The sequence below is a fragment of the Phoxinus phoxinus genome (assembly GCF_949152265.1).
Source record: "Phoxinus phoxinus genome assembly, chromosome: 10".
Lineage (NCBI taxonomy): Eukaryota > Metazoa > Chordata > Actinopteri > Cypriniformes > Leuciscidae > Phoxinus > Phoxinus phoxinus.
The window spans coordinates 3624427-3636037 of NC_136885.1; the positions used below are offsets into that span (position 1 = coordinate 3624427).

General features: G+C 37.4%; 2 protein-coding genes across 3 annotated transcripts in view; one reads left to right on the top strand and one right to left on the bottom strand.

Moving 5' to 3' along the window:
* csf3r (colony stimulating factor 3 receptor) overlaps nt 1-8498 on the top strand; it is a 33824-nt gene extending 25326 nt beyond the window's left edge. The window contains exons 16-17 of one of the 2 annotated variants that reach the window (XR_013799436.1): nt 4576-5525; nt 5798-8498. Coding sequence is in view for 1 of the 2 variants with exons in the window: in XM_079627153.1 (XP_079483279.1) it covers nt 4576-5055 (480 nt within the window). In the remaining variant the exon portion in view is untranslated. Of the gene's footprint in view, nt 1-4575; nt 5526-5797 lie in introns of those variants that run through there. The other variant, XM_079627153.1, reaches the window with a different exon arrangement.
* Nucleotides 8499-9378: 880 nt separating this feature from the next.
* Nucleotides 9379-11611, bottom strand: part of cyb5r4 (cytochrome b5 reductase 4) — a 20066-nt gene continuing 17833 nt past the window's right edge. The window contains exon 17 of the mRNA XM_079624641.1: nt 9379-11611. This exon is cut by the window's right edge and continues 888 nt beyond it. The gene's annotated coding sequence lies outside the window, so the exon portion shown is untranslated.

Genomic DNA, 11611 nt, shown 5'->3' on the forward strand with positions numbered 1-11611 from the left:
TTGATGGGGATTAAACAGAAGTTCCACATTCCGTACCGGCCACAAAGTTCTGGGATGGTAGAGAGGATGAACAGATCGTTGAAAACCGCTCTTACCAAAGCCATTCTGCAAACTGGCCAAGGTTGGCATAAGTTGTTACCTGCTATTCTGTGGAACTTGAGAGCAACTCCAAACAGAGTTACAGGACTAACTCCTTTTGAACTGATGACTGGAAGAGCAATGGTTCTACCTCCTGACGCTCCGCCACCTGCAGGAACAGGAGGAGATTCTACTTTGTTCCAAGAAAAGCTACGACGCTATCTCACAATGCTGGACAAAGCTGCTAAAGACAATAATAAGAAAGTGCGAGAAGCTCAACAGCAATGGGATGAAAAACACACACCTACTGACATTCCACACATTCCCGAGTTAGGCAGTTTTGTTATGGTCAAACGTATTGCTAGGAAAGGTTTAGAGCCTAGATGGGAGGGACCATATGAGATACTCTTAACAACTGATACAAGTGTTTGTCTTAAAGGGAAGGGTGTAGGAACAGATAGATGGTACCATTGGTCACAAGTTAAACCTTGCTTAGTGAATGAACAAAATGATAATGACGGCTTATGGCCTGAGATTGAGCAATGTTCATTCATTGTCTTTAAAGATTGGGAACAAAGAAGTGATGTTTAATTATTTCTCTGCTTCCATTTCAGGAATCAATTCCATTGACATTGATTAGAGATGGTTGCAAGTTGTTCTCAATACCCAACGACAATGGTATGCTTATTTTTAATTTTACTTGGCATTTACCAAGGAAGCCAAGCTTTATGGACTCCTCGAGTTCAAGGAATCACTCGGAATGCAACTCTGAAATCTGGCCAACATTTTACTCTACCCTTTATTTCCAAATGGGGATTATGGGATTGGGTGCCACATAATGATAAAGACCTTGCTAAATATCGTGAGGGCATCTACGGTGGATGTAACTTTCACCATCAATGTTACACAAGCAGAGTAATTTGGCCGGTGAAAGATGGGGGGTATACTGGTAGTGCTCAAAGACGAGAAATTTGTTCAAAAGAACAATGTGAAATTGTGGGGTTAAACCTCATAAATTCTACTAATGTGGAAATTAACTTTGTTTTGAATCGTACCCACATGCTTACAATATGGGATTCATTAGCCAAGGGCTGTATCTATCCCATAGTGTTACCATGTGAAGGATTTCTGTGGGATACTTCCTCAGGGACAACAAGATTCAAGGGAAATTATGTACGAGTTTGGCATTCGGAAGATGAGAATGAATATTGTGAGACTGAATTAGAAACTGGGGAAATTGGAAGGTGTTTTTATCTTTCTGCGGAAAATACAAACAAAGCTAAAACATGCCCAAGTACAACTATTGCACCAGCTCATGGTATTTTGTTAGCAAAAGAAACCAAAACCTTGATAAATGAAGCCCACATGGTGCGACAACGCATTAATTATAGCTTGAAATCCCTTCTTACCGTTTTTGATCAGTCTTATTGTGGAAATTTCACACAAATAAGGAGTTGGTTGGAAAAAGAAGTTAAATATTATACCTCTAAAGATCCTCTGAGTAGTCAAAATCGTAAACCTCGAAGTATATGGGGAGACATAGCGGGGGTATTTGGTTCTGTCAATTCAATTAGTAATACCGCTCAAATTAATCAACTAAGCGAGTACACTCAGTGGGTGGGAACAATGAGTGGGAAAGGACTCACTAAGGCCCTTCAAGGTACTCTACATATTATAGCAGCGGGTCAGCATCTTAATAATGCTGCAAAGGAATTGGCAGATGCGTTAACGCAATCATCTAACTTTGAGACACATCGTGCAGCGTGTTTATTTTTAGCTCAGAATTTAAAGGATCAAATGGTAGAGGACATTCAAGTTATTCGGATGGGTCAAGTTCCTGAGCGAATAGCGGAATCTTTGTTATTGGTTTTCGGTAATCAACTTAATTTGACTTCTGCTAAACATGTCCCATTAGTTAAAATCGGCATTAATGAAAATTCGTTGTCAGGGTCTGGAATATTACCTTTGACTATGATATGGCCTCAATATGGGAAGCGCAATATTATGACAGTTAGACGATTCCAATCAATGGGGGTTAGACAAGGAAATTCAGTAATTAGATTAGGTAGGAATGGATATTGGGCTGAAGGCGACACACCAATGATTTCTACCACAGACTGTTGTGTTGAGGAACATGAGTGGGTAATTTGCTCATGTTCCACAATGTTTAGTCTATCTCTTAATGGTTCTGCAGTTTGGGAAGTAGTTCCTTTAGATCAAGCCACAGGTGCATGGCAGGTGTCAGAAGCACAGTGGTGCATATTACATGATGGAATAAGTGAAAATATGATATACGGAGGGAAGTTGTGTCCAATTCCTCTTGATCCATTTTGTCTTGAGATTCTCTATCCTCTTCACTTAGGTGGAATTCATGTTCCACATGTGCAATTGTTGCAATTAGAGCCACAATGGTGGAATAATGATTTAGTAGAAGAAAGGAATTATGAACTCTTTGAAATGGTGAGAAGAGTTAAAAAGAGTGTTAAAGCAGCTCAAGAGGAGGGAATTCAAGCAATGGGTCATGTTATCGTAGCAAATGGAATAGCTAAATTGATGTCTGAGAGAAAGTTAACACAAATTCTGGGAAATCTATCATGGTCGGAATGGATAGTTTTGACTATGGTAGGATGTTTGGTGTTTCTGTTAGCAATAAAACTCATAATATGTGTTACTAGAAGGAAGAGAACCAAACCTGTTAAATTGGTTATTACTAACCAAATGGATAGAACCAAGAATGGGACATATGGAGTAAAATAGGAGATTTTACACATGCTACAAAACACAACCTCACAAACAATGAACACTCGCTTACTGATTTACAACCCCAAGGGATAGGATCCTTTAACATCATTGTTTATTTTGGTTGTTGTTTTGGCCGGGAACTTGAGGAGTACTTAACGAGTCAAGGCACCGGCAGAAGATTTATTAGTTTTTCTTTTCTTAGATGATTGGGGTACATTTTAAATGCTTACACATAGACGTTAAATGACACATAGTATGTGGGAACATAACATGGGTTCTTTGTTATTTGTTTTGTTTTATTTTCTGTTTCCATTCTTCTGTCCTTTTGTGTCTATGTCTTGGTCTGTTATTTCTCCTCCTCACTATCACTTCAATAGGTTGGCCACCTGGGAATGATGGTGTGGAACTGACGGCCGTAGTTCCAGTGGAGGGAGATGAAGACTAAAATTGAATCCTCTAATATAATTTCATGATTTAATATTATGTATCTATTATTATTCTTTATTAATATTCATAATCAATTGTATTATCTTATGAAGTTTAAAATGCATGAGTTAGACTATAGATTGCATGTACACATGTGTTTAAGGATCATATTCTAAGACACAGACACAGGGAGGGGAGCTGGTAGAGTTATGGTAGAGTTAAGTGCTTAGAGGTATGCAATGTTCACTTAGCAGAGATGTTAAAATGATGATACTTCAAATTCGTACAGTTCGTATGCTCTTTGCAAGAAAATGAATGTTTCAACTGATGCAAATGTACCATTTGTATAACACTAATGTATACACCACTAATGTATACACTGAAGAAATAGTTTCTTAATGTGGATAGTGGATTGTACCATGTGTAAGCATAGGTTAACATGTTTTTTATACCTTACAAGGAAGCTGAAAGTCTCTCTGTGATGTATATAAAGCTCAATCTTACTGTACTACAGCAGAGAAACACGGAAACACACAGAACTGGCATGAATACAACATCTTCTCAAGTTTCTCTCCTGACATATAAGAATAAAGATTTTTCTTGGCAAGATAACTGGTGTCCGGTCCCGTGAATCAAATAATAACGGGGAAAAGGCATAATTCTAAATCTACAAGCGTGCAGTTATTATAAAGTGTTACCTTGACGTTTTATCTGACCTTTTTTGCGCGTTTATATCTCATAATTCTTACTTTATAACTCACAATTCTGTGAAATAAGTCAGAATCGCCAGTTAAAAAGTTGCAATTACTCTTTATTCTGTGGCGGAAACAAGCTTCCTTAAAAAAAGCGACATCCATAATAAACTGAATTTGTTTGTATGCGTTCTCCTGTCACAAATTAACACAGTTCTGTCAAAGTATCACTTCTAACACAAAACAGTGGCCAAAGATAAAACACTGAGTCTCAGACCTTTCCAATCATATGTTTTTGTCAAGATTAGAAAAAGATTTGATTATAAAATAATGCAGTAAATTTAGAAAAATGTTAAACATGAGAGAGCCCATAGGGGGAGGAGCCTGCTAACAGGGTTTAAAGCACCGATTCCATGGTAACGCAATGTCCAATTTCAAAATGGTTATCTCAGAGTGTTTAAGCTTTCCAATGATACCTAAGTTATGATGATTGCTATAATATGTTATGGAGAAAAAAAAGAAGGCAATTTAAAGTGTGCCAGGTATCCTATTACTGAACATGTGAAAAAAATGGTCAATTGGAAATAGTCAATCAAACTGTTCAGTAATGTCATATCTCAACATGTTTCTGTCCAAGGGCATGCCTCCCTTTAAAGAAGACAAGGACCCTGTGTTGGTGTTTCTGTCCCGCTTCAGTCTTCTTGACCTGACTGAGAAAGAGCCGTTCGAGGGTGACTACGTCAAGGAGAGCCAGTGGTCACATGATGTGGACCGTCGTGATGGGAGTCACAGCTCTTTCCAGGCCCGCAGTTACGACTCGGAGCAGGACAGGGACTCGATCCCGTACGCCACTGTGGTTTTCGGTGGCTCGTATCAAAGCCATTCGACCGCTCTGCCGCCCTACGTGCGCTCTGAGTCCACACAGCCGCTGTTAGGAGCGGACGAGCCCGGCAGTCCTCCGCCATATGAGAACGTGCCGCTAGGCAAGCGTGTTTCTAAAGCAAAACACTTCATCGCGTTTCCTCAGGATCCCACTGGAAGTGAGGAGAACGAAGAAATCTGGGAAGAATTTCCTATGCTCAGATCCTTAGAGATCCGGGATCCTGATCATAACTAAACTGCATTTGAGTCTAGAAACATGCAGGAGAGCCAAACAACAGCACATGCTCATTGGGAAAACGTGCCTCTACCTACAGGTTTGATAAAACACAGAACATGTACATACAAAACCATACAGGCGAAACTCAAAATTGGAATATCGTGCAAAAGTTCATTTATTTCAGTAATTCAACTTAAAAGGTGAAACTAATATATGATATGGACTCATTACATGCAAAGTGAGATATTTCAAGCCTTTATTAGTGATAATTTTGATGGCTTACAGCTTATGAAAACCTTTTCAAAATATTTTAATTTTGAATTTGGGGTTTTCATAAGCTGTAAGCCATACTCATCACAATTATAACAAATAAAGGCTTTAAATATCTCACTTTGCATGTAATGAGTCCATATCATATATTAGTTTCACCTTTTATGTTGCATTACTGAAATAAATGGACTTTGAGTTTCACCTGTATACAAATCACTGCCATTTCAGCCCGGTCTCACCCCAAAACGTCACATACTGACGGGTCTTGACCATACGTCAACATACGACGAAAAGGGTACCCCTATAACGTCCATATGAGACGCAGACATAAGCGCACCAGCAGCGCCTCCTAGCGGTACCCTAACGCATACCTAAACCCAACCATACCTGAGTCGTCACACATGGACGTTAAAGGGTACCCTTTTCATCGTATGTTGCCGTATGGTCAAGACCCGTCAGTATGTGACGTTTTAGGGTGAGACTGTGTTAGCCATTTCCAGCCGAAACGAACACTAAAGCAGAAAAACACCAACTTTTATTCATTTTCACCGCAAAATAATTAACATTATAATTATCATAGTGATTGATTTGTAAACTAATACATTGTGATGTGTGCATCCCATAACCAGCAGCTGTTTCTGATGTGTTAAACTTGCTCAGTGTCTCGCCTGACACCGCAGTGCACTCGTGATGTGAAGCGCTCGAGGACGCGTCCGTGAAACACTCATGATACAAGAGCTAAAAGTTGCTTCAGCAAATGTGTTTTTCTCTCACGTTTGCTTTTGTTAAAGGGGTGTTTGATTATGATTACACTTTTCTAACTTTAGTTAGTGTGTAATGTTGCTGTTTGATCATAAACAACATCTGCAAAGTTACAACGCTCAAAGTTCAAAGCAAATTAAGATATTTTCTCTTACAGAAATCGCTTTTTAAGGACTACAACAAACGGCTGGTAGGAACTACACAGGGTTAGTGACATCACCAACGCTATAATTTACATAAACCCCGCCCCCGGGAACTTGATTTATAGATTATCAAGACAGAATATGCTAATCAATGCAGACATCCCAAGTCTCCCGGAAGTTCCGGGAGTCTCCCGCATATTGATAGCAGCCCTGATGTCCGCAAATTAGTTAAAATCTCCCGGAATCTAGAGCGAGCGAGCAAGAGTGCGCATGGCTGAGAGAGGGAGCGAGAGACCTTGTGTGTGTGTGTGTGCCTCATGAAGCGCATGCAATGACCCAACCAATCAATTGTCAGTGTGAATGGGCTTTTATCTCTTCTCCCGAACCGAATTAATCAGAACCGAAACCGTTTGGGATGTCTGTCAATGACTAGAAGATAACTCCACATCAGCGACATAAATTCATCAACTAGCCATTCAGAAATGTCCTGTTGCTTCTACATGTTGTCACTTCTTCTTGAGAAGTTTGAACATAAAAGGCTAAAAGTTTGTGAAATGGTCAGTGCATGTGTGTGTGAGTGCAAGTTCTTGAAGCTCCGCCCCCTGTACCGGGAGCGGCAGCTCATTTGCATTTAAAGGGAAAGACATAAAACGGTGCGTTTTTGCTCACCCTCAAAAAGTGACATGCTATATAAAAATATCTGTGGGGTATTTTGAGCTAAAGCTTCACACACACACTCTGGGGACATCAGAGACTTATATTACATCTTGTGAAAAGGGCATTATACCACCCCTTTAACACTATCAGGTATGTTTAGGGTTCATTATAAACAAACATGATAGAGAATTAATATTTTAGTGACACTCACCAGACAATTCAATTCAGAACTTCTGCGATCCGTGCAACAACCAACGCAATAAAGCATTGCCAGATTCAAGAAAAAACGAACATGCTTTTAAGAACCACTTACTGGACATTTCTCTATGAAAGTGTTGCAAAACGTGCAAGATGTAATGTAATACCATTGTGTAGAAATGTTTCCGATGACACGTTTTCCCAATGAGCCAAAGTAGCCAATCTCTGTTCTCACAGAGGCTGTGGTCATAACACGAGTGTATCACACACATATCTGCTTTATGAATGACTGGATGATCATCAAAAATAACAATCTGGACCACTGTCAAATATGATATGTATTAGATTTATTTGCAATGTGATCTTGTTTAGAGCAGTCATGGTTTCATATCATAATGTCAGTATAACTCAACATTCAACATAACTGCACAACTAATGTCCCCTGTATAGCCTACATATACATTATATACAATACTATTTAAAAGTGAGACCCAAACTTTTGAACAGTAATGTGTATATCAAGGCCACCACTTACCCAACTTCGAAATGCAATGTTCCACTTTAATCGGTTCATCTTTCATTTAAATGTTGTGAACTTGTTCCAATACCTGAAGTGTTCATAGTATGTCTGTGAATAATAGGACCACTCATTATCTGAACTGTCTTTAATATTGCCAGGGATGTGTATCGATAAAACAGACCGCTGGAATTACAACCAATGTGAGAAAGTGTAAGCTTAGTGTGGAAGGCAGTGAGTCCTGCCTTCCACATAAAAGAGCCGATCACGTGAAACTAAAAATGACTTTTTTTGTTATTTTTGAAACTAGAAACTATTTCTTAAAATGATTTTGTTCAAGGTATTCTGATAAAACTAGACAACAATTTACCAAGAAAGTCTATTTTTGTGTTCTTAGCATCGGTAACTGCAGCAAATATCAGTAGCATTTCAAATACAAATATTTTATTAAGAATAATGCATGATATCCACTATAATGAGTTCGAAAAGCACATTTCTGGTTTGTTGTAAGTGTCGAGATGATGAGTCTTATTGATGGCAATGTGGGAGTAAATAAGACAAAACTGTATGTTATTTGTGTTGCTTTCTGTCGCTGTATTTTGTATTGAATATATACAGTATGATTTGAATTAGAGTATGTACTATTAGAAAAGCAATTGTATCTGTATGTTTTTTTTTTTTAAATAGAAAGAAAAATAAATGTAAAAATGTTATGTTCATTTACTTCATATTTACTGAATGCTTCCTTATGTTTGACACGTGTTTTGCTATACATTCACCTCTTGTCTGTATGGTGCTTTAAATTGAGTATTTTATATGCATTTGAACATTTTTAAAGACGTGGTTACATCTGGCAATGTAGCAACACCTCCTCTGGAAGGACAAAATAAAAGATGTACATGATTTGGTCATTCATAATGTGATGGTGCATTGTTTTCAGTGTGTAATAATAACATTTAACAGAACATTTTCTAGAAGCTCATACTTGATAAAGGTGCGGATGGAAAGGTCCACTGCCGTAATGGGGAATAGCCCAGATGGATTCAGTAAGTTCATTAAATGAAGGATTCCTCAGACTAAGATTGTGAATCTTCTTAAACGATTATTGCGGCACTTTTTTTAATGGCCTTACATTAAATTCAGACTTTAAAAAGGTGGCAGTTTTGTTTTGCATTTCAGTTAAATAGAAAACTGAGGTTTTAATACATTCTGTGGTTGTTTTGGTGCTTTTACCAATTAAATATTAAGATTTTCTGGGGGCAGTTTGTTCTACACATAGAGAAACTAGACCTACTCAGAGTCAGGGAGTGATAATTCATCTATGTACCAAATATGTTCCTGAATTAAATTAAGATGAGCTAATGTATTAAGGTCTTTCCCAGCCAACAGGGAACATTCCCAGAACTTTAAAGTTCTTCCAGTTAATATAATGTGTGTTTAAAGTTATCTGGTCTTTAATAAACATTCTCAAAATGTTAGCACAAAAACATTATTTATACATTGTTCATGGATCATTTTTTAGATATTAGATATTATAAATGTTGATAGGCTACTTGTTTCAGAATTCTCAGAGAACATTCAAAGCTAATGTTCATATTTGAAGAATGATAATGTTTCCTTAAAGTTTGCGTTTCCAAAAATAAAATAAAATTAAAACGTTTTGAAGAGAATGTTTTTTTTTTACTTAATGGGGACGTAAGAACAATGTCCTGAGAATATATTTTGTTAGCTCTGAATGTCATACAACTCAAACTAGTGTTTAGTTTTATATGATGATTTGACTGAATGAATTGTAAAGTAAGTAAGTAAAATTTATTTATATAGAACTTTTCATAGATAAAAATCAAAAAGTGTTTCACAATAAAATAATATACAGTGACAAATTCAAAATACAAGAATATTAGATATAAATAGAAAACATAAACAACCATAAGAAACCGTTGACTAACTAAAAGCCTGCTTGAAGAGCAAAGTCTTCAGTTGCTTTTGGAAAGAATCAACAGAGTTTGCACAACGCAGAAAGAGAGGCAAAGCTCTCCACAGCCTAGGAGCCGCTGCCTGGCATGATTGGTCAACTCTAGTTTTAAAATGAGCAGGGAACCACTGATCTAATGACCTGAGACTCCGGGAGGGAGTGTGAAGCTGTATCACGTCAGTGATGTAGGTAGGAACTTGACAATACAGGGCTCTGAAAGTAAGGACCAGGATTTTAAATTGAATTCTGTACTGGACTGGTAACCAGCTGCTAAAACAGGTGTGATGTGTGCTCTTTTCTTAATGTGAGTTAAAAGCCTTGCAGACGATAAAGCTCCTTCTTAAACAGGTAAGAAGACTGTTGCAGTAATCTAATCGAGAGGAAATGAACGCATGAATGATCATCTCCAACTCACCCTTAGTCAAAAATTATCTTAATTTGGAAATATTCCTCAGTTGAAAGAAACAGTTTCTAACTAATTGTTTAGCGTGGAGCTCCAAGGGCATAGCAGAATCAAAAACAACACCTAAGCCCCTGAGACTCGGTTGGACAGACGAGCCTAAGTTACCAATATCCTGTATTATCTTTGGGATTTTACTTTCAGGGGCGATAATTAGTGATTCTGTTTTGTCTGAGTTCAGAAGCAAAAAGTTGTCACATAACCACTGTTTGATACTATAGTCAAGACAGTTGATTAGAGAAGACAGTTTAGAGAACTCAGTTTCCTTAAAGGAGCAGTACAGTTGTATATCATCCGCATACAAATGGTAAGATATGTCGCTAAACTGACTAATTTTCTGTCCGAGAGGAAATATGTACAAGAGGAACATAATAGGTCCCAAGACAGAACCCTGAGGTACCCCACACGACAACTCTTCAGTTTCAGACATAATCTGATTCACATACACACTAAAACTTCTACCAGAAAGGTAGGATGAAAACCAATTTAAAACTGATCCAGACATCCCAACCAGATCATGAAGTCTATTTATCATAATATTATGATCAAGTGTCAAAAGCAGATGAGAGGTCCAATAGGACCAACACTATTGGTCCTAATTGCCCTGTATTGACTAGTTTCAGACTGCACACAGACCGTATACATACTCTAAAGGAGCATTTTTTTTAATCAAAGAGTCTCGAGACACAATCAACATTTAATTCACTGTCTTCCTGACAGTTTAATGCCACATATCCCATCCTCCCCTTCACCTGTGAGAACCGATAGAGGAAATCCTGTGAAAGCTGGAAGCCATCAGTGGTTTGTTTAAAAGACAAGTCAAATAATTATCAGTTTTATACAGTCATTCATATTTCAGAGCTTTCTTCTAAAAATAAATATTTGGACTGCAATGCATTCAAACATATTTCATCCTAAGTAACATACAATAAACACATTGCGTGATCAGATCCTTCCAGAACAACACGGTCTGCTTGTATAACAGAAAGTGCTTTGCTATAAGAGTTTTCATATTTCATATTTCAGTGATATGAGTTTACGGCGCAGATAAACCGGACACTTCAGCACTAGAGGCACAAAACATATTCAAGAGTTTACATTTGTGAAGGGAAATTGCACTCCATTTAACATCATAGAACAATATCTGCACATATTCTGAGATCAAAAGAAACGGGTAACGCTTTACTTAAAGCCAAAATGCATTATAGAAGTATGTTTAATGCATTAAACATAATGCCTTATAATGCATTGTATGGTCTAATGAATAATTGTAACCAGTTATAATACATCATAATACTCATTGTTATAGCTTTAAAAAAAAAAAGAGTATATAACGCATGACAAACAAACAATTTCAGATCTATCTGAAAATATTATAATGCATTTTAACTTTGGTTACAAGTATTTATAAATAATAGATCATGCATTATAATGTACATTATAGATGCCGTTATAATGCATCATACATAAACTTGGCTTTAAGTAAATTGGATCCGTTTTCGTTTGGCAGAGTAGCATTTCCAAACAGCAATAACTATATTTTCTCACTGTAAAATGACTGATGTATTGCATCCCGATTTACTGGCATTTCA